A 22,924-nucleotide genomic window follows, 5' to 3' on the forward strand; every position below is an offset into this window, starting at 1 on the left:
TGAGCGTATCCCCTCACAAATATTTCATTAGAAAGTCTATACACTGTCTGTGGACTTCTGTCAATAAGGTCTACAGACAGTCTATATACAAATCCTATAGACTAGCAATCTATCGATTTATGGCCATACACTTTCAGTCGACTTTTGTCTATAGACAGCCTGTAGACGACATTAAAAGCCTATAGATAGTCTATAGACCAAGTAAAATTAAGTCCTTTATAGACTTTACTCTATAGATCATCTATAGACTCTCTGCAGACAAAAGGAAATTGGGCTGTTATAGACTTTAAGATTGTCTATAGATTGAGATTAGTTTTAAGATTAGATTTAAATCTATAGATAGTGACTGTCTACAGGCTAAAGTAAATGTCTATGGGATGGCTATAGAGTCTATAAAAAGTCTATAGACCATTTTCATAAGGGTCTTTTCGGGCAGCGTGCTTGTGGGTGGCGTCCAGCGGGCGCGCGCTGCAGTGCAACCCGCCGCATGCACGTTAGCGGTCTTCCTCCTCGCGGCTACGTGCAGCATCCGAAGGTGTTCCTATGTGTTTGTCGGCCACTTGCGACCGCGCGTCACACCCGATCGCGACAAAGGTTGCATGAAGCACGGTACTCTGCATGCGTGTACGGGGTGCGCATGTGATCGAGGGTGAGCTCGCGAGCCCATCCGAAACACGACGGAGGTAGCTCGAGGCGCGAGCATGGGGCGGTCACGTGACCGCGGACAAGTTTTCGCGTGAGTCACGAGACGTCGTAGATACGGCTCTCGATCTACAAAAAAACTCCACTCGACACCCACTGAATTTTGGCCTCTTCAGAAGAGGCGAAGGTGTTTGGCGACCAGAGCCATTCTTTTATTGAAGCGACGTCGTTTGCGCTCAGCCGTCGCGCTCTGTATTACCTGCGTAGAAAATAAGAACACAAATATGTGGTTTAAAAATTTACAGTAATGCACTATATAGTGTGCAATACCCAACGCTGCACCTCCTAAGATAATTGGATATGCGTTGGGATGGCTGAGAAGCATCACTGACAAAAATAAGTTGAGGGGAGAATCCCGATCTGGCGTCCAGCAGTGATGCGCTTCTCGCATCCGGTAAAATTCAGACTGGAGTTACTGGTGAGACCAGTCGCGTTATCTTTGGACGCTGATATACACAGCGTCGAACACATATGCACCGCGCTAGGGGGACAAAATTTCCCACAAAAACCGAGCGCAAGACTGGTGACTGCACAGCGCCCCAAACGGGATTATTGTAGGGGGACTAATCGCAGGCATAAAGAAAAAGATGAGAAATAAAAGGCAGAAAATTAAATACAGGTGTCGCCACCGCCGATAAATTTTGCAAGCAAAAAACCACGTTGAGGCTATGGTACACAGCCGTTCACTCCGAAACTGCGATCACGGAGTCATTTTCAGTCTTGTCGTCACCAGTATGAATCCAATGGCGGGATATTTTTAAGTTAAATGTCCAGAAAATTGATTGACTGTAAACAAAAGTTGGATGCAGTTGGCCTCTGCGTCCCTTTAGGGCAGGCATGCTGCAAATTTTAGACCTCGGTGCACGCTACTGCTCGCCCTCCGAGATCTACTGCGATGCGTAAAGCTTTAACCACGGAGCACTGAGGTCAGGCAACATCCCCAATCAACACCAAACGCTAATCACGGAGTCCTTTTGGGTATGGACGTCACTAGCTTCCTTACTCTTCTCGGTGGTCAGAGCCGCCTCCGCCTAGCTATGGAGATTTGCCTCCTCTTGCGCACCGCGGTCGGCAGGAAACTGTCAAGCAGCCGGACCGATTTGCGGGAGAACCGGGCTAAAAAATCGGGCAGCAAACAACAAGCAGAGGAGGAGGGTCAGTGGGCGGCAAGCTCTCCTACTGCGCCTCCTTCCCCTGGCCATTAATCTTTCTCTCTTGCTCGTTTTTGCTTTCTCTCGTGAAGGCTGATTCGTCGGCTGCCAAGAGTGAGTGAGGCAGCTCACATTTTTAGGTTGCCCCTTTTTGGTTGCCCCCTTTTTTTTGCCCGGTTTTCCCAACACGACGCGAGGCGGTGCAGCTGCCTACTGTTCAAAAACCGTGGCGAAGGCGGCCCTTAATTCCATTCGTCTGGTCTTCGATAATGTTAGTTCGCAGCAGTAAACTCAAGTCTGTCGCGAAAAATGTGCAGCGTTCCGAAATGTAAAGTCAGCCAATCAGAGGTCGGAAGAGAAAGTAAACGGTTCATGATTGGGTGGCAGTCTGGTTGGGACAGCGTCGACTGCCTCGATTGGTTGGAGCACTGGCGGCATCGACCAATCACACGCCGCGTTTGCGTGATTGACAGACACCCAGCTCAAACTTCCGGAAAAGCTGCACGGTTTTGATGAGGCAATGAACGGGCTCTTGCGACCTCATTTCACACCCTGCTCACCCCTCCCCCTCTCCACTTTTGAGGAGAGGGTAAAGTAGATGTTCTGGCCAACACCTGCTTCATTCACGCTACATCCTAGACTGCTTCAACCATACTTAAGTGGGAGGGGAAGGAGACCCAGTAGGGGAAGGCATCAAATCTCTTTTGCGTGCATAAAAAAATGCAGGCCTGCTGAGAAGCTTCAGTCATTAGTACTTGTCCAAGCGCTGTACTTAACTGTCCTCGCACAGACCACAAACGCAAAACAACGCTCTCGCCGCAGTACACTGCGCTGCGGACACATTTGGCAACTCATACATTCCAAACATGAATTACCCTGTAAGGGAGTAAATAGAGAGTAAATGGTGCTCTAGTACACTCCCTAATGCGGGAATATGTTGCCCTAGCCCTGGAATAGATTTCCATTACTAAAGATTCGGAATACATATGGTGGGCAAGAAAAACTGATCTATCTTCAAAACAGGCGAAGTTCTTGCAGTGCCAAGATTTTAGCCTAGGTTCAAGTCTCCTCTAATTGTTAGCCTCAAGACTTGACTTCAGGGGCCTAAATGTCTCCTGCCATTGCTGATAACGTTGAGTTACTATGCTTTCATGTGGGAATATGTCCCTCTAGCCAACAGTAAGCATTCCGCATATTTAGGGATCGAAATCCACTACGGGACTAAGCAAGCATACCCTGTACATAAAAAGGAGTGTGCTAGACGATCGTTTACTCCTTTTTTTTACTCCCTTGAAGGACAATTCGTATTCACAGTGCACTAAGAGCATGGACTTGCTCAAATGACGATAACGTCGCTGGCAGCATATTTGCATTCGTGTTAGTCCGTGACCTCGCACGATTGCAGAACAGCACTGAAAAGTGCGGTAGACCTGGGGTACAAAAAGACACACTACAGGCGCTTGTAGCGTGTGCTGTAACCTGTGGTCTGCTATGGTTTTCTGGGCTGTTCGCCAAACGGTTTACACCAGTAGCAAATGTGAATAAAAGATCTGAAGCTTTACAAGCCCGCAGTTTACAGCGTAATGTGCGAAACCGGACAACTAGGACCCAATGAAAAGTATGTCTAACAGAACACCGCTAACAGTAACTGCGCCATGCGCGAATGAAACTACCGCAGGTCGAATCTATATCTGTAGTGGAATCGTAAGGTAATTCAGGGTAAAATAATCCTACATAACACCAAAGGCACCTCTAATACTCTCTGCCAGAAGCATCTAGACATCACAGGCATGTTTTGAGCAAGAATTATCAAACTGAAGCAGCCAGCAAGCTATGCATTTGCAACCCTTAGATTCGTGCACCTCGCGTTTAACATGACACTGGTGCCTTCCCAAGCATTGTGCAAAAAACGTTTGCGATGCTTCGGAGTTGTCCGGAATCTCACCTACAACAGAGAACTCCCTGGAATTTGGAAGGTTGACGGCCACACAGGCTCCGAGGGCGCTTCGGTTTATGTTCATCTCGGTGACTCGGCGCCAACCGTTGGTCCTGGCGTCGTAGCATTCCACGTACGGGACGGTCGTTGTTCCTTGAAGACAAGAACAGCGCACACATTCCGATCCCGATTACGGATAAAGTCAAGTCTAGGTCAAGAAATTAGCACGCTTTTCTTTTCAGCGCGGGTTGCATTTACTTCAAGAATTCAAGTTTCCTGAAAGGCGTGAGTCATAGGATGAAAAAAGTTTCCTTTTTTTTCACATGAAAATAACCCTAAGTTCGAGCAGTACATGGAAGCTCGAACTGCAGCCGCGTGTAGAAGTGAATCTGACGAATGCCGTCCATACGCTGCGAACACAAGCAGTAATCGCCAGTATAAACCATTCTAAACCTAGTAGCTCGTGCTATTCATAACTGTGAAATAGACAGTGAAAGTAAACAGAACAGAAAAGAATTGGAAGTGGGCAGGGCTTTTAGCACCAAGAACCTGATCAGTAGCGCTGTGTAATATGTTACGTTCAAATTTGGGCAGTCGGCGACAAGAGCGAGCGGAAATCGCCGCCGCCGAATTAAGGCCATACCAGATGGAACGATTCTTCGACGAATCAGCGACGAACTCTGTCCAGAGGAGTTCGTCGGGAGGCCAGCAACCAATGAGTATCTATCTGTTCGTCGTCGCCGCGCCAGCGATGTACCGCAGGAAAAAAAATAGTAGTAGTAAGTGGTTTCTATTAAGATAATAATAAAAAGAAAGGAAAAGATTTTTGCTAGCCCCGACATCTGCCGTCGATACTGAAGCACCCGAGCTTGATTAAAATTGGTTTTCGAAGAAAGGAAATTGCGCAGTAACTGTCTAACTTCTAGGTGGACACCTCAACTGCGCCGTGAGGGAAGGGAGGAAGGTGGGTGTAGAAGAAAAGAAGAAGAGGTCGTAGTGCTGGGCTCCGATCACCTGGGGATGTTTAATGTGTGTTGACATCACACAGCACACAGGCGCGCCTTTTACGTTTCGCCTTTATCTAAACGCGGCTGCCGCGCCAGGATTCGAACCCAGGTACCCCGGCTTAATAGCCGAGCGCTCTAAGCAGTGAGCCACCGGGGCGGGTTTACCACAGGGGTATACTGTACGGTGTGCTAACGAGAGGCGGTGAGCAGCACCAACTCCTTCCGTTCCTTCTCGCTAGTGGCGAGCAATCGGTACCCCCCCCCCCCCCCCCCGCCCCCATTTCTCCCAAGACGGTGCATGTGCAGCTAAAAGCAATAAACGCGGAACGACACAATCGAAAGGCCAGCAGCCATAGGCAAATTACGATACAAGACGATAAAACGGCGCCGCCGCATGCGGCCCGGCGAGTAGCGGAAAACAGGATAGTCAACGGTTCGGTAGTTTCGGATTCTGGTGCGACGCGCGCTTCGGAGGTTACCGGAAGTTTGCTCACGCTACCGTTCGTACGGAAAAGCGACCGCCGGAGCGAGCGATCCGGGTGAATGGCGCTCAATTGATTTTTTCTCTCCGGAAGCAATTTGCAAACGAGTTACCGACTTTCTCTGACACCAGTTCGTCGCCGCACGTGGAGAAGAGGCCGCGCCGATCTTCTTGAGCCTGCCCCACGCGTACTCGCGTGCATGCTGGTGTGCTTGTGCAGTAGGCACCGCGAAGTACGCCAGTAAATACAGTAGATGGAACCGAAGATGACTAAATTTACGAAGGCGATGCAGCGGCGAAAGCGATAGCAACGAAGAAATTTGGACATCAAATTTAGCGCCAGACATTATGGTACCGTAAAGTCTCCTCGCAATATATATTGCAAGCTGAACTGAGAAATGCCACTTTCGTGGAAGGGTCGGCTCAAGCCGAAAGTGCGAAAAAAAATGGAGGGAACACTTAACTCCGCCTTAAGGGTATGACGCGATAGAGTAATGGGTTGATTCCCAGTATGCAGAAGGTCATTCTCTACTTTCTGTGGTGCTGCGGTTAAGCGATACGCCACTATACCCTGCGATGGCAGGTGCTCCCAGCGGTGGGCCTTGTGCGCCCCCGGTAGCTCTTCTCGAGCGACCAATCATTAATTTAACTGTCACCACGGTAGGCAGTTTCCTCACTATTCGGTAGGCAGGTTCTGATGACGCCGAAAGGTCACGTGACCCAGCTGGCACACGTGCCCCCTAGGGTGCTCTATGGGCACAACCTGCCAAGAGTGTTGCTCGTCATTTTTCGCTCACATCCTCGAAAACGCCGACGCTGGATTTTCTGGTTAACGGGACTTCAACGTTCTTCCGTTTAAAAAGTGCGGCTCTTAGCTGAGTTTACACGGTAAGTGTTCCTCGCTAGACTATATCCGCTGCGTACCGTTGAATCCACCGATGGCGAAGAGCAGGTCGTCCAGAACGGCCACGGCAAAGTTGCTCCGCGGCGTGTGCATGTTGGGGAGCTCCAGCCACCGATCCCTCAGGTGGTCGTACTTCTCTCCTGCGTGCGAAGGGCATTGGGAGAGACAGAGCACGAAACTGACAGCAATGTCACTTCAATTACACGTACAAAAACGACCGAACAGTAACCGTAAAGCAGACAGAGCAATACGAAACATTGAAGCAAAGAGGACTGAATGTAGCCACATAGCATAGTGTGCGAGTTGGTATTGCATCTTATAGGAACGAATGTGCACAGTTGGAGTGGTATACAGGATTCCGTTCTCGTGTGGCCATTTATACGTGGGTAAAGCAGGCTAAATGAACGCCTGTTGGAACACGCTAATTCTTTGGGAGGCTCTTCTTCGTCAAAGTTGGTTGCACATTGCAAATCCTGCCTGTGCACTCCGTACTTTGACAACACTGTTGTGCTGTATCGTCATAGAGAGCAACTCGTACGGCAGTAGTAGAGGCTTATCATATCTTCACAGGAGTTGACTCTTATGTGAGCAGCACTTCGATGACCTTGTCTAAGCGCGAGATATGGCTGTTGGAACAACGTGGGAGCTTGTAGGTGCTTACTATTAAGCAATTGTTATTTCCTTTCTTTTTAGGTTAGTAAGTTTGTGATTATGACGTGAGGCTGTGATGCAGCGATTGGAGGTTATTTATATGCGGTTTTCAGATTAAAACGGTCAGTTGTAAGTCAGCGCGTGTTCTTCTATCTCTTTTTCTGATCCTTCGCTATAGTTGCGCTGTTTCGTTCCTATAAGCGGACTGAATGCGCGGAACGAACAACAAACACCTAGCGGTAGTGTACTTACATAGCAAAAAGAGGAGCAATGACTCGCTGCAGTCGCAGAACAAGATCTGCTCCGCTGAACAAACCCCGACAGGACAAATAAACAGCTTCATTCTCACTGATCGGTCGTGCGGCGTAGCGCGAAGCTGTGTGAATCCCCGACGCAAGTAGTTGGAAAATTCCGCAAATTTTCGGAAACTGTTCCTGCCTCGCACTAGGTCAACCGCGGACTCTGCATTTCTGGCGAACGCAGCACAAATGAAAACTAACCTGACGCAAAAGTCACAGAAGCGTTGAGTTTTCCCGCTCGACGGGGTTGGCGCAGACGCTTAAAGCACGTGCGTCCCCAGTTATGGGGGCTTAACTAATGACACCGCGAAGACACGGCAACAAAGGCACAACAGAGAACACAAGGTTGTCCAAACTACATGTCTTTTATTGTAGACAATCCTTGCGTTCTGCGTTCTGTCAGTAGATAAAAGTCAGGAATAGGAAATTGGCACCCGCCTCGCCGCTCGTTCCGTATTATCGTGTCTTGCTGGCTAATCACTGTAAGACGGAATTAATCGGCGACCGTACCCCGGTGTACACTCACACAATTTATCATGCAGCACACGTGCCAAGGAATGACGAGCTCACGGAGTTGTGACGTAGCATAGATATAAGTACCTGTGGAAAGCCTGTTGGTCCCGTTGAAGCCACCCAGGACGTACACGGTGTCCTGGTAGTTGATGACTCGCACTCCACTGCGCGGCATGGTCATGGCGCGAATGTAAGTCCACACGTTCACCTTGGGGTCGTAGTACTCCGCCGTGTTCAGGACCTGCTGGCCAGTGAATCCGCCCACGATATAGACCTGCGCCAGAAACCAGGTCCACAGCTATGACAGCCAACGGATTCCAAATAACCATAGCCTGGCTATTGTCATTGCGGTCATTGCAGAATGTCACTGTGGGCAACCTTTATTTGCTGAAAACAACGCTTAGGGTTCTTCCTCCCAATCTTGAAAGCTGCATTTACATCCAATGATCCATGTGCTCGACGTTCTCAGTCTGTATTCATCGCAGTTGGCAAGCATAAGAGGATCACACACAACGGCGCTCGAGGTTGACCTGGACCCGGCCGCTGCTTGCCTCCCTCCAGAAGCTTCCAAAGGCCAGAGCATGCAGGACCACTGTTCGTCAACGAAACGGCATTCAATGAGCATTGAAAGAACTTTGGACCCTCTTCCGGCGTCTCAAACATCCACAGGACGTCCAAAGGAATTTGAGTGCCGCTTAAAACATCGCTTCTTTCCGGTCGTCAATGGCCGGCTGTGTCTGAAGAGAAGACTCCAAAGAAACAATGCCTGTAAAGGTTATCGCAGCGGTATGTCGTTCCCCTGAAGACATGCTAATATGTTAATACGTTGTATAAAACACGGGACAACCATATTAGTCCAGACAGAATTAAAAAAATGCACTATGGCGCTCTACCTCGACTCAGAGCCGAGTAAGCTGGTTTGTCTATGCATGATAGCATCATTGACAGGATGGGGAACGAACATATTGCTGCTTTATTCTTTCGCCAGAGCAGAAGCCAATGAATTAGCAATAACAGAAGAAAATGCTCTTCTTCCGCCTGCCCGCGCAAGCATACAGTGCGCGTCCTAGCACAGCTGTGTAGTGTACTCCAGAGGTGCTCTGCGCAGCGAACAAGGCCACACGTGGTCGGAAAGTTTAGGTTCTAAAGGCTAGGTGTGGGACTTGCAATCTGGTGCGTACGAAGCAGTTGCTGAAGAAGCCCACTTTCCCTTGTTTGCAGTACAGTGCTCGAGCATAGTGCCAACCGTACAAGTGATGTAGAGGCTGTAGAACTCTTTATGTGTGCGAATACGTTGGGAATACCCGTAAGGCGAGAGAGACACTCCCGTTTCGAGGCCTCCTCCTTCCGAGGGAGCACATCTGCGGGAAGGGGGCGGCGTACCTTGGAGTCGACAACCGTGGCGCAGGCGTCCGAGCGCTGGTCGTTCATCTCGGCGATCAGCGTCCACGTGTTCAGCGCTGGGTCGTACCGCTCGGCCGTGTTGGTTCGCCGGTCGCCGTCGTAGCCGCCCAGCGCGTATATCTTGCCGTCCAGCACCGCGACGCTCACGTAGCAGCGCGCCACGTGCATGCAGGCACGCTCCGTCCACCGGTGCGCGAGCTGCAGCGACGGGCAGAAGCGGGGTCACCCATCGGGCGCCTGCAGAACAGGGACGCCAAAGGCTTTGCTCTACCCTGCTCTCTTTAGAGCTGTATGCCGAGTCGAGCGACGGAGAGCATGTGCCGCGTGCAACATTTCGAGAGCCTGACAACGCGAGGTGATGCGCCTGGCGAAAAGAACGTTCCTCCATTTGCTGTTAGTGATCGGATTCGCGCTACCGATGGCGCAGCCAGAGATTTGAATTGGGAGCGGGCTGAGATGTCAGTGCACGTTAAAGATCCCCAGGTGGTCGGAATCATTCCGGAGCCCTCCACTACGGCACCTCTTTCTTCCTTTCTTCTTTCACTCCCTCCTTAATCCCTTCCCTTACGGCGCGGTTCAGGTGTCCAACGGTATATGAGACAGATACTGCGCCATTTCCTTTCCCCCCAAAAAAACAATTATTATTAATTATTACTCCACTACGGAACATCTATCTTCCTTTCTTCTTTCACTCCCTCCTTTATCCCTTCCCTTACGGCGCGGTTCAAGTGTCCAACGATATATGAGACAGATACTGCGCCATTTCCTTTCCCCCAAAACCAATTATTATTAATATTATTAGCGGGCTGAGAAGCGTTAGGCTAATAAAGGTCAAAGAGGTAACGGTGGGGACGAAACTAGACCATTCCGCATGTGCGGGTCGGGACAGCTTTCTCTCTATCTGCGAGGGCACTAGTCAACGGGAGGAAGCGGACATCGGCCCTTATGGCTTTAAACTACCACTGAATTGTAAAAGGTAGAGAGATGAGCACTGTTCAGAGTCCCTGGTGTCTGGTTCTTGGTCAGAGTGATGATGGCCCACAGGCCATTCAATTACAAGTCGCTCGTGAAAGGACGTAAGTGTGGGATCATCGCACAAGCGAAACCGCAGCTGGCCAAGGGTCGGGTGGACAAATCTGCGGCGCCGATATAACGGGCACTGACTGATGGTGGGAACCCAGCACAGGGGCTCCAACCATGCCCAACCAATTATTCGGCATAAAATGAAAATGAGCGTCTGTACATTTATCACGCATCCTTTTGAATGCAGCCCTAAGTACAACACGCTTTGGAACTTTTCCCACAATTTGAGCGGTTCAGCGTCTAAAACTGCTTGTTGGCCTGATCGGTGAACGTTGGTGGCAGTGTGCTATGTAACGCACGGTACAGAATGACTCCGAGTGTGTTAGTAGAAGCTGCTGGTCTACGTTCGTGCGTTTGTAGTCACTACAAGAGGCATACGTTCCTCATTTCTGATGTCCGTCGCTGACTCAGCACAGAGGTGATGCCGCCGAATAAGCGTCCCTGTCCTGAGGCTACTATTTGCGCGGCACCGGCAATCGCTGATGTCCACTGGCAATCTTACGTCTAGCTCAGCAACATGTTGCACGAGACAACTGCAACAGCACTCGGTGCAAGTGGTACGTCCATAACTTTTTCACAGAAATCTCTCTGATCGGCAGGCGAACTCAACAGAAAACGATGTGACACTCCGACCATAAGTCTCATTAGAAGAAACCCAACGCTTCAGGGTTGGCCTGGCTCCTCCTTCAGGGATAACAAGATGTGGACCCAATCTTCAGCAATGAAAATGAGCGTGTGCTAACTTCATCACGTATAGCCTTTTGAATGCAGCCCGTAAGTTCAGCGCACTGTGAAGATAAGATGGAGACTTCATCTTGTCAACACTGAAGGAACCAGGCTGACCCCGAAGCGTTGGGTTTCCAAGAAACTTAACCCTCTTATCACAAACCTGGACCTGCACTCGTCATGGGAGATTCTACCAATATCGTCAATGACGAGTCACACTTGTCCTGCCCGATGTTTCGTTGCTCCCACTCGCAAATACGAGTTCAGGTCGGCAACTGCGTAAGCTACAAATTTCAATACTAGAAGGTGGTAGTTGTCCATGAAACGCGTTTTGCGCTTTTAGCGCGTTTTAAGTCTGAGAAGTCATTTTCGCCAAAAATCGCCAGAAATTTTGGCGATTTTGGTAAGTTTTTTGGGAATTATTTCGGCGTTTAAAGGGGTAAGTACTATTTCTCTCCGTACGTAATTTTTGTAAGCTTGATTGCCCAGAGGCCTGTTGACGTACCGGGTTGAAGCAGCGGACGCAGTTGAAGCACTGGGAGCCGTCGAATCCGCCAATCATGTAGATGAGGCCGTCCAGTGCGACCAGCCCGTGGTAAGCACGAGGCATGGTGTCCCTATCATTGGGGAATATCAGCCACCGGTTGGCGCGGCAGTCGTACGACTCGACGAGGTTTGTCGCGCTGCCGTTGCTCCAACCGCCGATTACGAATAGTACGTCCCTGTAAGACAAAGGCACCCACTGGAGGCAAACGGAAAGGATGTGCCCCATCTATAACAGGACATGCTCTGGACGTACGGTGTATCCCCCTTTTAAAGCAGCAACCGTATTAGGCAAGTCTGTGCGGCGTCGAAATTCCAGTACCATCATGTCTTATAGCAGAAGACTCAGCGACGTCATCATTAATTCGTTATCGCCTGACTACGCGCTACAGGTAATGAGAACGTTGCTCTTGTGGTTGCGTAACCCACAAATATGGCAGATGAAACTGTCAGGCGTGGTTCCACTGTGAAGGCCTGTGATCACGAGTTTGAGGGAGGCCCCTCCAGAACTCTTAGGAAAACGAGTTTTGGATTTCTGTTGACGGCCTATTTTTTGTGTGCGTTGAGATAACAGAATTTCAGCAGAATTTTAATGCTTTTTTTTTCAACAGCAGCGCAAAGTCTCTTGGTACTGTACGTGTACATAGCATTTTTCGAAGTCTAAAAGCACAGAAATTTGGCAGACTTTCAAAACTTCGCAGCCACAGACGGTAAAGCTCAGGACACTCAAATAAGCAGCCAGCTCACAACTTTAAGGAATTAGTGCATGGGTCGTACACTGAAGCCGGTGACTCCCCGACTAAAATTTCGCTCGCTAATTCTATGTCACCTTGTTTGGAGATTCACGACGACAGGCAGCTGTAAACGGGCAGTACGACGCATTGAGCACTTGGCCACTGATGGGCGACAGTACCCGGCGCCGACTTCGGCTTGCTAAGTAGACTTTAGAGACTACTAAGCGCTTTAAGGCATAGGAGTATTTCAAAAATGTCAGTACGCGAGTACACGCCGAGTACATTTGAGCGAATTTGAGTACATGCCTGGGTATTCGAGGTCGCAGCATCGGATGCGTCAAGTTGATCATACGTTGGCCTTCGTGCAGTTCCATTTGGTCCAGAAGACCGTGGACCGGTTCCAGGACAGCACGACAGTCAACGTCATCGAGCATGGGATGCGGAAACACCTCCTCTTGCAGGTACGACACCTTGCAGAGCCCGAATCTGTTTCGTACAAACATTGATGAGTTGTTAGGAGAGAACACAGTAACGGTGCTTATTGAAGTCGTCTATTTCAGGCATAAGGAAAGAATCAGAAAGGCGGTGTTTAAAAACAGTGTTTAAGCACCTTTAAAGACTCAGTGCTACCAGGCTCACAACACTTTAGTGATTTAAATGACAGGTAGCCACGTTTAACTCATTCAAGGAATTCGGCTTACAGATGGTCGTCGTGATCCAAAAATGTGTTCTGCGCAAGACTGAATAAAGAAACCAAAATTCTTTACAAATATTCAGTGCCTATCCCAGCATGTCTCTTGCTAAACACTAGAACGTGCAGCATGGGGTCATCAAAATGTGCAAAAGATAGCAAAATGCAACCTAGATTACCTTATAGCGCTTAATAGACTGGGTAGGAAACGATGCCTGTTTGGAGAATCTGCTGAGGTCCATCTTGTAGCTGCCGCAAACGCCTTGCCTTCATCGGAGAGGTTGAGCTCGTCAGAGCTTAATAACGCCTTGAGGTCATCATAAGGTATCCGGTCAAAATCAGGGTTGTGGTTTGCAACCTGAAGGAAAAAAAATTGACGCATAAATATTTTCTTGGTCGATTCACAGAACCATCATCGAAAATGCTTTTTTTACACTAACCAGCACATGATTTCATACCTACCTCAACGAAGTTTCCAGAAATGAAATTTAAGGCCATGTCGACGAGGCTGGGGTGCTTATGTTCTCTGGCGAACTCCAATATGCGGATACAGTTGGCAACGCTGATGTCCTTGGATAGGAACTCGTGGCATTTTTTGATAATTCTTTCAATCTGCAGCAACAAGTACACGAAGCATTTCGTAGATTACCATTCACTTCACTCATCATTTCGCCAAATTCACAATTCGCGGTTAGCGAAAAGCGTTAGGACGATGATCGTCAAATAACGCAAAGTGAAAGAAATTCCAGTCTCCCTGTGACACATTTGCCATTTCGCCATTATCACTGACTGGATGAAGCATGAACCGCACGAAAGCCACAAGGCGATAGAATGGCCCGCATTTCGCAGCACTTTCACTGCATTCAGCTTTTCTTCTACTATGAAGATCCCACCATCATGCCTTCTAATTTTTGTATCACACAAATACTGAGACGATCAAGGTGATTTATGCGTGCTCCCATTCAGCAATCAATTCCGCCACACCATACCACATCCCCACTCTCCCCACCCCTCGACTCTGATTGGCGGCAGCGGTTTCCCTCTCGCCACCCATCGCCTCCCACTATCTCACTCTGTAACCTCTTCTTCACTCTCCTTCACGGCCCTTCCCTTTGCTTCATACCCCCGAGGCTTCACACGCTGCCAACGCTGGACATTTGTTGCGCGCGTTCTAATGCTAACGCATCAAATAAATTATGAAAAGAGCGTACGAGGAAGCGGGAGGTTGGAAAAAGAGGATGTACGAAGCCCGAACGCGCGAGGAAAAAGAGGAATGGTTTCGACTCCATTTCGAGGCAGAGCACAGCTTCATTTCTATGAGGTCGTCCCCGTTCGGCCCCGGCCTCTATCGCAACATCCTCTGCTTCGAATGATCGTTTTCTTTTGGAAGAAATTTCACTTCGCTGACGTTTCTCAGTCGGCCCATCGCTTTGACACCTGTCGTTTGGCCCTGCACCTCGACTGAGGTGACAGAAACCATGTATTGGACAGGCTGGCCTTCACTATGCCATGCAACCACGGGCATAACTTCGAGAGAGAGAGTGTGCGTCAGGAAGACTGTTCCTTCGAGTCACGGTTACTCGTCAATCCACAAGCTTACAGCAAGAAGCTTTCAAACGTGCGCGGCAGAGGCGACGGTGCTTCACCTGGAACCGCTGGGCCGCCAGGAGCATGTCGAGCACGTTGTCGGAGCAGAGCGAGACCTTGTTGGTATAGACGTAGTCCAGCAGGGCGGTCATGACGTTAGCTTTCAGCCCGTCCACGGTGTAGGTCTTCATTGGGCCGCCATCGTCGACACTCACTGCCAGCGACGCAGCGGGCTCCTGCTTGGCGCTGGCACCGGCGGTGGACGACAGGTCCTCCGCCGAGGCGGCCCCGGCCCCAGCAGCAGCGGGGGCGGTGATCTTAGAGACCGGGCCGACGGTTCCCCTCGCGGCCGGCTCCCGGAACAGGGGGCAGGCGGCGTACAGGAGCACCTGGTGGACCGGGAACCGGCTTCCATCGTCGCTGCAGACGACCTCGGCGTCGGTGAAGACCCGTCGCCGCCGCAGGTCGCTCAGGACGGTGACCATGTCCTGCGTGTACACGTCGGCCATCCCATGCAGGCTCTGCCACGTTGCCGCTAGGACGTCATGGTCCGCTTGAACTCGCCCCGGGGGGAACCGACCGCCGAGGCCTCGCTGGGGCCACGGCTCCTCGCGCACGCTGCTGCTGCTGGCCCTTGGTGGTGCCCCTCTCAGCCTGTCCCCTCGTCCTCTTCGCCTTTGGCCTCGGGTGTTCGGCCCATCCGGCCTCGTCTTCTTCGCCGTAGCATCCTGGGTCTCGTGCTATGGCCAAACCCTGACCTAAATTAGGCACATCGAGACAACTGTATGGACGTTGAGAGCGTACTATACTCGTCTTCGTGTACTGTTTCTAAGGAGAAATTAAGGATAACACCATCCAATCAACGCTATCAGTAAAAATTGGTTCTTCGGCTCCTGGCTATGTTGACTTTTGTCCGGTTGCAAACGACCTGTCTATCGGCGAGGAAATTGGATTTAAGAATATTCCCGCCAGTCGATTCAAATTCGTGACATCCTTGCCGAAAAGTATAGGCTGCAACCATCTTGAAGTCAATGGAGACGTAGCATATCATCTGGGAAATTCTTCCTAAAATCGGCGCCGACGTACGCATTTTACGAAATTCGACCGCTGGTGGCGACACCTGTATTTTGTTTTCTGGTCTTTTAATACCGTACAAAAAGCTCCGTTTTGAAGCGAAAGCTTCACTGGGCACGCTGCGGCGCGTTTCGCGTACGCCGGAGTTTGACGTGGGCTAAAAAGAGGCCTGCATGAGTCACCCGCCACGGTGGCTTAGTGGTTAGGGCACTCGGCTACTGATCTGGAGTTCCCGGGTTCGAAACCGACCGCGGCGGCAGTTTCGATGGAGGCGAAACGCAAAGGCGCCAGTGTGCTGTGCGACATCAGTGCACGTTAATTTTCGACCTGGAGAGGTTAAGGAATGCCGTCTCGTACATAATCCGAGAGATCACGAAAGCTTGCACTAAGCAGATGGCGTCCGTTTCCTTCATGCCATGGTGCTTATTTCCGATACGTTTTATCATCCGGAGGATTTGCTCGGTGGATGTTGTAAGCTTCTTCATAGTGGGGTGTTCTGTCGCCCCTGCAGGATATACTGCCCTAGGATCTTGACCTCCGTGGGTTTCTGGACTGGGTGGTTATATATATATATATATATATATATATATATATATATATATATATATATATATATATATATATATATATATATATATATATATATATATATATATATATATATATATATATATATATATACCGTGAAGTTCTGCGCTAGAGATGTCCTCGGGTTTTTCAGGATGAGCAACTCGGACTTTTCTGGCGCACACTGGAGGCCTCTCTCCCTAGCGTACCGGTCCACCGTGTCTGCTGTTGCTTGAAGAAGTTGGAGACACTGATCAGCAAAGCCTACAAGATGCCACTGGGGCTACCAAACTCCACGCCAACGGCAAAGCTCATGGCCCTAGGAGTACATAATACCCTCAAAGAGATGTGGGAAGCACAATAGCTCTCACAACTCAATAGGCTTGCACTCACAAAACCAGGCAGAGATCTGCTCGGAAAGATCCATATATTAATCTTCCCTATACGATAGACCAAAGGGAAGAGGTACCACGCGACTTGAGGAGACACATCAACGTGTACTCCATTCCATGGAATATGCATCCCGCACATAACATCGAAAGGAGGAAAGCAAGAGGGGAAGCCCAGCAGAATAAATGGGACGAGCAATCTAACGCCCTTTACACGGACGCCAATGGTTGATTGGTTTGTTCATAGAAGGTTGTGGCCAAGTGCTACACCAGGGTGGCCAAATCCTGTTCTGGTGAGGGAGTGCGTTGTCGGTTCTGGTCACCGAGATCAGGCCGCACCCCGGGCCTGGTTATGCAATTCCATCGCCATGCGGATTTTTTTCTTTTTTTTTTCAAACCCGGTGGAGAATTGTGCGGCACCAGGATTCCAGCCCCGGTCCTCCAAAAACCTCGGTAAAATTCCAATAAGAAAGGGCGTCAGGCAAGGAGACACGATCTCGCCAATGCTATTCACCGCCTGTTTAAAGGAGGTATTCCGAGGCCTGAATTGGGAACAGCTGGCAATAAGAGTAAATGGAGAATACCTAAATAATCTGCGATTCGCTGATAGCATTGCCTTGCTGAGTCACTCAGGAGGTGAACTGCAAATTATGATCATTGAGTTAGACAGGCAGAGCAGAACGCTGGGTCTGAAAATTAACATGCAGAAAACCAAGTTAATGTTCAACCGTCTAGCAAAGGAACAACAGTTCACGATTGACAGCGAGGGGCTGGAAGTGGTAAAGGAATACGTCTACTTAGGGCGGGTAGTGACAGGTGATCCGCATCATGAGAGGGAAATAACTAGAAGGATAAGAATGGGGTGAAGCGCATATGGCAGGTTCTCTCAGATCATGAGTGGTTCTCTCAGATCATGAGTGGCAGCTAGTTTACCAATTTCCCTCAAGAGAAAAGTGTACAACAGCTGTATCTTACCGGTACTCACCTAAGGGGCAGAAAAATAGAGGCTAACGAAAAGAGTTCAGCTTAAGGACAACGCAGCGAGCAATGGAAAGAAAAATTATAGGTGTAACGTTAAGAGACCGGAAGCGGGCAGAGTGGGTGAGGAAACAAACGCCGGTTAATGACATCCTTGTCGAAATCAAGAGGAAGAAATTGGCTTGGGCAGGGCATGTAATGCGAAGGCAAGATAACCGCTTATCCTTAAGGGTAACGGAGCGGATTCCAAGAGAAAGTAAGCGTAGCAGGGGACGATAGAAGGTTAGGTGGGCGGATGAGATTAAGAAGTTTGCAGGCAAAGGGTGGATGACGCTGGCAAAAGACGTGGTTAATTGGAGAGACATGGGAGAGGCCTTTGCCCTGCAGTGGGTGTAATAAGGCTGATGATGATGATGACGTGGACGCCGCAGGACCAAATAATGAAGTGATGACTATTGTGGTCTCAACGCCTTCAGGATCGATGGTGAACTGCGCTTCGATTACAACTCACGCAAAGGACGCAGCTATTGCATTAGCTGCAGCATCTAACACCAACGCCGTTGTGCTCACTAATTCCCAGAACGCCTGTCGCAACTTAAATAAAAGATTAATTCACAGGTCAGGGTTGTCATTGCTGATTAAGCATCCACCCAGCCAAGCGTCAGCCATATGGTTTCCCGGTCACCTGGAACTACCAGGAGGAAACGAAGCCGCTCACAGGCATGCCCGAGCTCTTCTATACCGGGTGTCTCCCCATGATGGCCATGAAGGGTGTTGCGACCTAATAGCTTTAGCAGTGTATGCTGACAATCTCGTGCCATACAGAACAGCCAGGAAAGAGTACCCTAAACACATAATAACCCCCTATAAGTTAGAAGAGAAACCCCCTAATGAGACTACAAACCAACACATACCCAACGCCAGCTAAGTTACACCATTGGTACCCTACACTATACTCTCCGCAGTGCCCACACTGTGGAGAGGTAGCTAACCTCTACCACATGGTGTGTGCATGCCAATTTAATCGCATAGTTGACCCCATTCCAAACCCCTCAGAGGAGCAGTGAGAGGCTATTCTGCTCAGCGATGATCCTCAAAGTCAGCACTTGGCTGGTGGGAGGGCCGGCGCAGCAGCAATAACCAGTGGACTACACGACTAGGCAGCCCACCCACATGTTCTACGAATATTCACTAGATAAATATGTTTTCAATCAGTGCACGTTAAAGATCCCCAGGTGGTCGAAATTATTCCGGAGCCCTCCACTGCGGCATCTCTTTCTTCTTTCAGTCCCTCCTTTATCCCTTCCCTTACTGCGCGGTTTGGGTGTCCACCGTTATATGTGAGACAATTAATGCTCTATTTCCTTCCCTTGAAACCAATTTTCAAAACAAATATTCAATTTTCTTCGAAAGCAAAGGAAAGGCGCAGGACTGGCCCCCTGTGTCAGTCTACACCTCAGTAGCGCTTTAACCTAGGTGGCAGTAGTGACATATGTGCGCTGCATGCGTTGGCATTCACAATGCTGTAGCAGAAACGCGGCACTGAAGCTATGACCGTCGGCGTTTATTGGCGTTGACAACATGCTAGGCTCCAATGATAATGAGGAAAGCAAGGCGCACAACTGGCTAGGCCCCGCCGCGGTGTCTCAGTGGTTAGGGCGCTCGACTACTGATCTGGAGTTCCCGGGTTCGAACCCGACCGCGGCGGCTGCGTTTTTATGGAGGAAAAACGCTAAGGCGCCCGTGTGCTGTGCGATGTCAGTGCACGTTAAAGACCCCCAGGTGGTCGAAATTATTCCGGAGCCCTCCACTACGGCACCTCTCCTTCCTTTCTTCTTTCACTCCCTCCTTTATCCCTTCCCTTACGGCGCGGTTCAGGTGTCTAACGATATATGAGACAGATACTGCGCCATTTCCTTTCCCCAAAAACCAATTATTATTATTACAACTGGCTACACGGGACAGTGGACAATAATAATATAATAATTGGTTTTGGGGGAAAGGAAATGGCGCAGTATCTGTCTCATATATCGTTGGATACCTGAACCGCGCCGTAAGGGAAGGGATAAGGGAGAGAGTGAAAGAAGAAAGGAAGAATGGGGTGCCGTAGTGGAGGGCTCCGGAATAATTTCGACCACCTGGGGATCTTCAACGTGCACTGACATCGCACAGTACACGGGCGCCTTAGCGTTTTTCCTCCATAAAAACGCAGACGCCGCGGTCGGGTTTGAACCCGGGAACTCCGGATCAGTAGTCGAGCGCCCTAACCACTGAGCCACCGCGGCGGGTACACACACACAGTGGACGCCTCAACCACGTTTGAGGCAAGTGGTGAGAGATGTGGGCTGCGTGCATTAGCGCTGATAGCGTTGTGACAGACACGCGGCACTGCAGCAATAGGCCGCAGCGTTCATTGCATGTGTGACTAACCTCTCGCGATCAGCCATTAATTTAACTGCCACCAGCCAGGGTGGTAAATTGGCTGTTGGGGAAAGGAAATGGCGCAGTATCTGTCTCACTTATCTCGGTGGACACCTGAACCGCGCCGTAAGGGAAGGGATAGAGGGACTGAAAGAAGAAATGAAGAAACAGGTGCCGCAGTGGAAGGCTCCGGAATAATTTAGACCACCTGAGGATCTTTAACGTGCACTGACGTCGCACAGGACACGGCGCCTTTGCGTTTCGCCTCCATCGAAACGCGGCCGCCGCGGTCGGGTTCAAACCCGGGTACTCCGGATCAGTAGCCGAGCGCCTTAACCATTGAGTCACTGCCTGCCTATATGCAGTGTGCGCAACGCACCCAACGTTACAAACGTCAAGATGTACACCACAGCTTTCGCTCTCTAACCAGGATTAGCAGTAGCTGAACCACAGCTAATTTTTTGGTTCGAGTGGTCTCTAAGATGAGGACGCCGTATCCTATGATACTTGACATCTTTTTGTACTCAGTGCCCCTTTAAAATATAGGTACACTATGCCGGGTCCTGCCGGAAATAATCCGTTATAATAACGCTATGGGCGGTAAAAACACACAGCAACCTTTAATATATTTTCCAATCATAAATATGACCAAATAACTGGCCGCCAGTTTTGCAACGTTGGGTATATTTTGCATCATTCGTCAATTTGGAATACTTACATCGCCGTAAACTTGCTCGTTTTCCATTAAACTTCATCACCGACAGTCCAATCATGACGATTTTTACCGTCGCCTCATGTTGCTTTTCACGAAATCACCATTGGTTCAAAGTTGAACGCGTACAATGCCATCCGTCGTCTTATGCCAACTCTTCATTCCTCGTACTATCGTTGAGTGTAATGGTTTGCCATTGGACATGCTACAGAAATACATAAAAATTTAAAAGGAGCTCTTTCCCTGTGATGGAAGTGCGTTATTTTTGTTTTTTTCCCTGCGTCACGACTTGTGTTTTAATTATCGTTTTAATCATTTCATTTATTCTTAAAAGGTTACGCTTTGATAAAACGTTTGTATCCCCCTTATACGACACCCTCCCAGCGAGGGCTTTTAGGGGCAACGTGAACAAATAAATAAAGGCGCTTCTTCGAGGCCACTTGTGTGGCAGGATCTAGGGCACAAGTCTTGGCCTTGAATGCAGGGTCGCAGCCGTGGTAAAAATCCCACGAGAAAATGAGGACACAAAGGGCGCCACTCACGGCCGCAAGGAAAGAATGATTCTCCAAGAGGCTGGCGAATAATAAGAGCAGCAGGCTAGGTTCTTGCATCAAAATTGCCTACACGACTTTCTACAGTATACAACCAGTCCAAATTATGCCTTATACAGGCGTACAAATTCAGATAAATACTTGAGATTACTTGGGTACGCAGCGATAGCGTTAATGACTCCCTTCAGTCACTTCGCAGACACAGATAGTTCCACGCAAGTACTCCTTTTCTGCCGCTCAGGCTCTGCCTACATGCACATATATGCGGAATAGGTCATTTTCTACCTTATATACATGGATCGAGGGGTCTGCTCATACCGCTCCTGGCGCAGTGGTTAAGCGATGCACCCCTGCCCCGGCAGGTGGCGGTTTCGATCATAGCCAGTTAGGGCTTGCTCTTCCAAAGCTACCTTTCGCGACCATGCAATCATTAAATTAACTGCTACCTTCCACGATGGACAGTTAGCTCACAATCCGGTGGGCAAGTTGCGATGACGTCACAATATCCTGTGAATGAACTGGTAGGTAGGCTACCTGCTTTTTTCACCGACGACTTCGGATTTTCTGAACAATGGAAGGGGGAGCTTCAAAGAGTGCCTCTCGAGTTATCATAGAACGATTCCTTCCTGATCTTCCTTTCCCAATTTCGATATAGTACTATTACCTGCTTCTTTTTGATTGAACTAATGCAGTTTTACCATCTGCGTTTTTTACTTTTTTAAAGCTCTTTATTTCTCCGTCCTTGTGTCCTGCATACTTACTGGTGTTTCCTAGTCTTTTTCCACCACTGTGAGTCGTTCTTTTTGTAAACGTATATAAATACCTTAGCTGCCCACCTGTTATCGTACAGATTCCTCAATGTTCTTCATATATTTTACTTTGAGCTCGCGCTTCAAGCGATGCCCAGCCCATATACCGCTGTACTGCCTTGTTCGTGGTTTTGCCGTGGGCACCCATAGCGCTAACCTTCGAACAGCTCTCATTTATTTCTAATCTCGACTGAGCTTCTGCCCTTGGATATATACAAAACCGCATTTCCGAAAGTAAACCCTGGCACAGTTATTCCTTTCCAAATACCTCGCAGTACTTTATATTTGCTGTACCCGCATAATGCCCCATGTTCCATTATCCTGGCACCTCTTCGGCTTTTTGCACTAACAGATTGGTTGTGCTTTTCCATGTATATTTGTCCATCGTTTATTCATACCTCGCTATATTTGTATTAAGTTGCTCTGGTTATTTCATGGCCTCGTATTGGAAGCACCTAATCGTTGAAAACCATCACACTGACTTAACTGTGCTAAAATTAAAACCTGGAGCGTCTCCACCACAATTAACCGGAGTTTGCAATTTTTCCTCGCTACCTGCTAGCAGTACACTATCGTCCGCATACATTAAACCAAGCGGCCGTTGCTCAACAGCCCTTCCACCTAACCCATGCGACGAATTATAACCTAGATTACTTTCTTGTAGCCTCCTTTCCATTTTTATCATATAAAGCATGAACAGCAGCGGTGACAGAGAACAACCTCACCTTAATCCTTTGCATACCTCAACAATTGTCGTACCTTTTAAACTTGCCATGTAATTCCCCATGTAAGAATGGCCAACCAGTCTTCAACATCCTGGTCACTGTGCTCATTAAAAACAGTAAGGTCCTGCTGCCGGATGGCCCTGGTGCAGTTGACGGGCAGCGACGAGGTTGCAGGCTGGTGACAGCCCTCGTTTGTGGTCATTGAGATCGTTTAACAAAGAAGGTGTTGGATCGTGCACAGCTGCGGAGCTCCACGGTGATTGTGTATAAGTCGGACACCGCAACC

At 49.2% G+C, this 22,924-nt stretch overlaps 1 protein-coding gene across 3 annotated transcripts; it reads right to left on the reverse strand.

Annotated features, from left to right (window-relative positions):
* Nucleotides 1-799: 799 nt before the first annotated feature.
* Nucleotides 800-15,127, reverse strand: LOC144111423 (uncharacterized). Of its 3 annotated transcripts, none has more exons than XM_077644721.1 (11): nt 14,472-15,127; nt 13,288-13,437; nt 13,005-13,183; nt 12,441-12,620; nt 11,363-11,579; nt 9,028-9,246; nt 7,732-7,918; nt 6,202-6,321; nt 3,803-3,942; nt 1,706-1,818; nt 800-901 (listed from the first exon to the last, which is right to left on the reverse strand). In XM_077644721.1, the coding sequence occupies exons 1-10, from the start codon at nt 14,919-14,921 to the stop codon at nt 1,738-1,740; spliced, it is 1,923 nt and encodes a 640-aa protein (XP_077500847.1). In that variant the 5' UTR covers nt 14,922-15,127; the 3' UTR covers nt 800-901; nt 1,706-1,737. The 3 variants fall into 3 exon arrangements, with proteins under 3 accessions (XP_077500847.1, XP_077500846.1, XP_077500848.1); XM_077644720.1 differs by having other exon boundaries at nt 3,799-3,942; XM_077644722.1 differs by lacking the exon at nt 1,706-1,818 and having other exon boundaries at nt 3,799-3,942; nt 14,472-15,126.
* Nucleotides 15,128-22,924: the final 7,797 nt, after the last annotated feature.

The sequence above is a fragment of the Amblyomma americanum genome, chromosome 11 (assembly GCF_052857255.1).
Source record: "Amblyomma americanum isolate KBUSLIRL-KWMA chromosome 11, ASM5285725v1, whole genome shotgun sequence".
Classification (NCBI taxonomy): domain Eukaryota; kingdom Metazoa; phylum Arthropoda; class Arachnida; order Ixodida; family Ixodidae; genus Amblyomma; species Amblyomma americanum.